This window comes from Pteropus vampyrus, unplaced genomic scaffold (genome assembly GCF_000151845.1).
Source record: "Pteropus vampyrus isolate Shadow unplaced genomic scaffold, Pvam_2.0 Scaffold24, whole genome shotgun sequence".
In the NCBI taxonomy this organism is placed as follows: domain Eukaryota; kingdom Metazoa; phylum Chordata; class Mammalia; order Chiroptera; family Pteropodidae; genus Pteropus; species Pteropus vampyrus.
In genome coordinates, this window is record NW_011888805.1 from 2,593,227 (window position 1) to 2,597,278 (window position 4,052).

The window sequence follows — 4,052 nt, forward strand, 5'->3', positions numbered from 1 at the left end:
CGGCTAATAAACTGTCTCCTGGTTAAGAGCACTCAAGTTGGGTCTGGTTATTCTGGACACAACAATATGTGTTGAGTGAAAAAAATATAAATACTGTCAAAAATTATTAAATTGCTCAAATTTTGCCTCTGTAAAGAAAATCATTGTATAAATATAATTTTTGCAGCATATATGGACAACAAAAGTATATTATATCATATATTTAATTTTGTGAATTTATAATTATTTTTTCTAATAGAAAAAATATAAAACTCAGCAACAGTACTATTTTTCTATCACAAAACTATTCAATGTAGTGTCCTTTACATTTGTGTATGTGTAGTTTTTACTGCTTAAACATTTAGATGATTCTCATTAAATGTTTCAAATAGAGACATTTTTACAATAAAATGTTTCAATATACTCAAAGAATTCTATTAGAGATAAGGCTTTCTCTATGAAAATGTAAACAAAAAAATGCAGAATGAAAATAACTGAATATAATTTTTTGCCTCTACAATATCTTACTTTAGGCTGTTAAAAAAAACTTTTCACAAGTTTATTTCATATGCACAAATATATTTACTTAATATACTACTGCACTTAAAATGCATTTTATGCCTTCTAATTGTCACCACGGACATACATAACAGCTCCTTTATTAAATTCGTTCATTCATTCTTTCAGCAGGTATTTGTTGTATGCTTACTCTGTGCCAGGAGGTACTGTGCTAAATTCTGGGAACAGGAGAGTGAGTGTATCGACATGTACCCTGATCGCAAGGAGATTCAGTATTTATAGAATTAAACATAATCGGCCTACCCATAAAGTAAGATGACTCTAAAATACTTTCTATTAACACACAGATAAATATTTCTTCTTATGTAGGCTAGCTCATTTTATAAATGATGAAAATTAATACCTGGTGTCCTAGCTTTCATGAGCAATCTGACATAAGTCCCTCTCCACATGGCTTGGATTTTAATTGCTGCTGCTATTTCCTCAGGAGAATTCTCTTTATCACTTACTGGCAAACAATATTTAACATCTACCCATTCCGCTGGAAAGAGAAAAACAAACTTTGGACTGAAAGTTACATTTGACCCCTTCCCCAATTTTCGATGCCTTAAACTGCTAAGTCCCTCTGACACATAAAGTGTCACGATGATGGATTTGTCATCATATTTAACATTGCCCTCGTAGGCAGTCCTTTTTTTTGAAAGAGAACATTCTGGAGAAGGGCGACACACTAAATCTTGACACCTTAGTGAACGACTCTGATTCTTCTGTGAAAGTAGTAAGAGGTTTCTCTCAAAATTGAAAGAAAATGCTAAAATGGTGGAAATAGAGTAGTGGGAGGGGAGGGAAGGAGCGTTACTGGTATCGGAGGATCTTCCTGCAGTTCCTCAAATCATACTGCCTAGGTTAGTGACTTCCATCCTTGTTAAGGTCAGTACCAGATTAAACAGGGAAATTCTGGGTGCGTGTTGGGGTAGAGGACACACGAGAACCCTGGTAAAGCTGTGAGCATCCCTGAGCACACCTCAAATGCTACAAGGTCAGTGGACCTGTTCTGCCCACTCCACAAATGCTTTGAGGGCACTTTTCTCGCATTATTCGTCTTATAGACGCCTGGGGATTCCTCTGCCAAATAAATATCTAAAACTTAATTAGTACCTAAAGAAGCCTCTTCCAACGAGGAATCGAATGAATCCAAGTCTAAAACCATAGCACGGAATGCAAATTTGAAGTTTGAAGGAGGTTTTGCTAGTTGAGCTTTTTTCATTAAACGCCATAGAGATATATGAAAAACCTGAAAGAGATAAAATATTTTAATATATTTTTTAAACCAAGAAAATACTTGGTCAGATATGCTCTAAAACACTTTAGATATGCTAAAAATAATATATATATATATATATAATTTGTCATATATATATACAATCTAACAGGAAATTCTTCAAAGTCTCACTCATTCAGTAAGTGATTAGAATTATCTTATGACTATTCCTAATTTAATAAAATTTAATCACTATACCAATGTTTATAATGTACAGTTAATCAAAATATAACATTAAACTGAGGAGATGCAGTGAAGTTAAATATTGTCTTTGTGCTTAAGCGAGTTAAATTCAATATTTCACTGATTCTAAGATGTAAAACACTATTATTTCATGTGCTACAGGAAAGAAAATATGCTATTTAGAGTTTTTAACACATTTTTATTATCAGTATTTCCTATCAAAAAAGATCTTTTAGATTTATTTAGACATAGCTTTTCATTGTGTATCACACTGAAACATACATGAAAAGAGAAAATAAGCTACATAGACTTATTCATAGTCAAACTCTTACTCTTGTAAATCACTTTTTGAAAATACTTAATATGTTTTTTTTTTTTCCCCTATACAATTTTGTGCTTCATGGTGTCAAAAAGTCGTGAAGACGACCACTGCCTAAATTAAAGAGTAGTCTTTTGTCCCTGGGGTTTTCCTTAAGCAACTGTTGAGACTGGCTCTTTCTTGATCTTACCCAAGAGGATTGATGGCAGGTTTCTAGACCACAACAAGAGCCATATTCTTTCTTCCAATTTTAATCGTGGTGCTTATCCTGAAATGCTCGGAGATTCCGTTTATCCAGTTGTTTCACTGCGGTTGACAGCAAAGCCCGGACACATTTCTGCTGGCTGGCTTTTAGCTATTTACGTGTCCACTGGGAACGATGTGCTGGGTGGATTATGCAAGGCCCCTGGGGTACTATCTGAGGTGACGGTTTGCCAGTCACACCTTTCCCTCTCTTTTTGTTTTAGCCCAGAGCGGGGTCATTTTGTTGTGAGGAAAATCTCTCTCCCTTCATGTTTTTTGAGAGGCTTTATTACTACAGTTAGACATTCTCTTCCCTGAAGAATTAGGCTTTTGTCAAACAATACACCTATGCCTTTTGAAGCAGTGACAGTAGGAACCCTTGCACAAAAGTCTATGTGTGCGCAGAGAATTCTGGAGGCCACCTGGCCAGCAACGTGTCAGGATCCACCAATTATAAGACACACTTGATTTCATTCTGCTGTTAAAGTGTGAAAAGAAAGGTGCTTCTGAGAACTGGTGAAACGCAGGGCCCTTCATGGGCATACGACCATTGCATTTCCTGCTGAGTCCACATTTTCTGATGACTGTTCACTCCTCCCCGTGTGTATAAAAACAGGCACCTAATCTCAAAATCTGTATTTGCACAAACCCTCTCAGCTGGTAATAGTACACAAGCCTGAGAGCAAGCAGTTAACTCAAGCTGAGCAAATCATTGTCACTTATGTCCACACACACACCTATACATGATGTTTATAGCCCCTTTATTCACAGTAGCCAAAACTTGAAAGCAACCAAGATGTCCTTCAGCAGGTGAATGGACAAACTGTGGTACATCCAGACAGTGGGATATTACTCAGCACCAAAAAGAAATGAGCTAGCAAGCTATGAAAAGACACGGAGGAATCTTAAAGGTATATTACTAAGTGAGAGAAGCCGATTTGAAAAGGTTACATATTTATATAATTCCAATTATATGACATTATGGAAAAAAGCAAAACTATGGAGACAGTAAAAAGCTCAGTGGTCGCCAGGAGCTGGAGTGGGAGAGGAATGAACAGGTGAAGCACAGAGGATTTTTAGGCAGTGAAAATATTCTGTACACATTTGTCCTGATCTGTAGAATGTATAACACTAAGAATGATCTTTAATGTAAGCTATGCACTCAAAGAGAGAATAATGTATGAATGTAGGTTGATCAGTTGTAACAAACGTCCTGCTGTAGTGGGGGATGTCGATAGTGGGAGAGGCTGTACCTCGGTGGGTGTACGAGGTCCACGGGACATCTCTGGACCTTCCTCTCAATTTTGCTGTGAACTTAAAACTGCTCTTAGAAAAAAATAGTCTTTAATAAAAAAATTTTTAACCAAGTGTCATGTATTTTTATTTGCTAAATCTGGCGATGCTCCTCCCCAGGAAACATTTCACAATATCTGAAGTCATTTTTAATGGTCAAAACAAGGTGCTGCTGGCGTCTAGAGGGTGTAGGCC

General features: G+C 36.4%; 1 protein-coding gene across 1 annotated transcript in view; it reads right to left on the reverse strand.

Moving 5' to 3' along the window:
* ADGB (androglobin) overlaps nt 1-4,052 on the reverse strand; it is a 154,175-nt gene that overhangs the window by 66,564 nt on the left and 83,559 nt on the right. Inside the window, 2 exon segments of the mRNA XM_023528329.1 lie at nt 902-1,039; nt 1,657-1,792. Coding sequence (XP_023384097.1) covers nt 902-1,039; nt 1,657-1,792 — 274 coding nt within the window.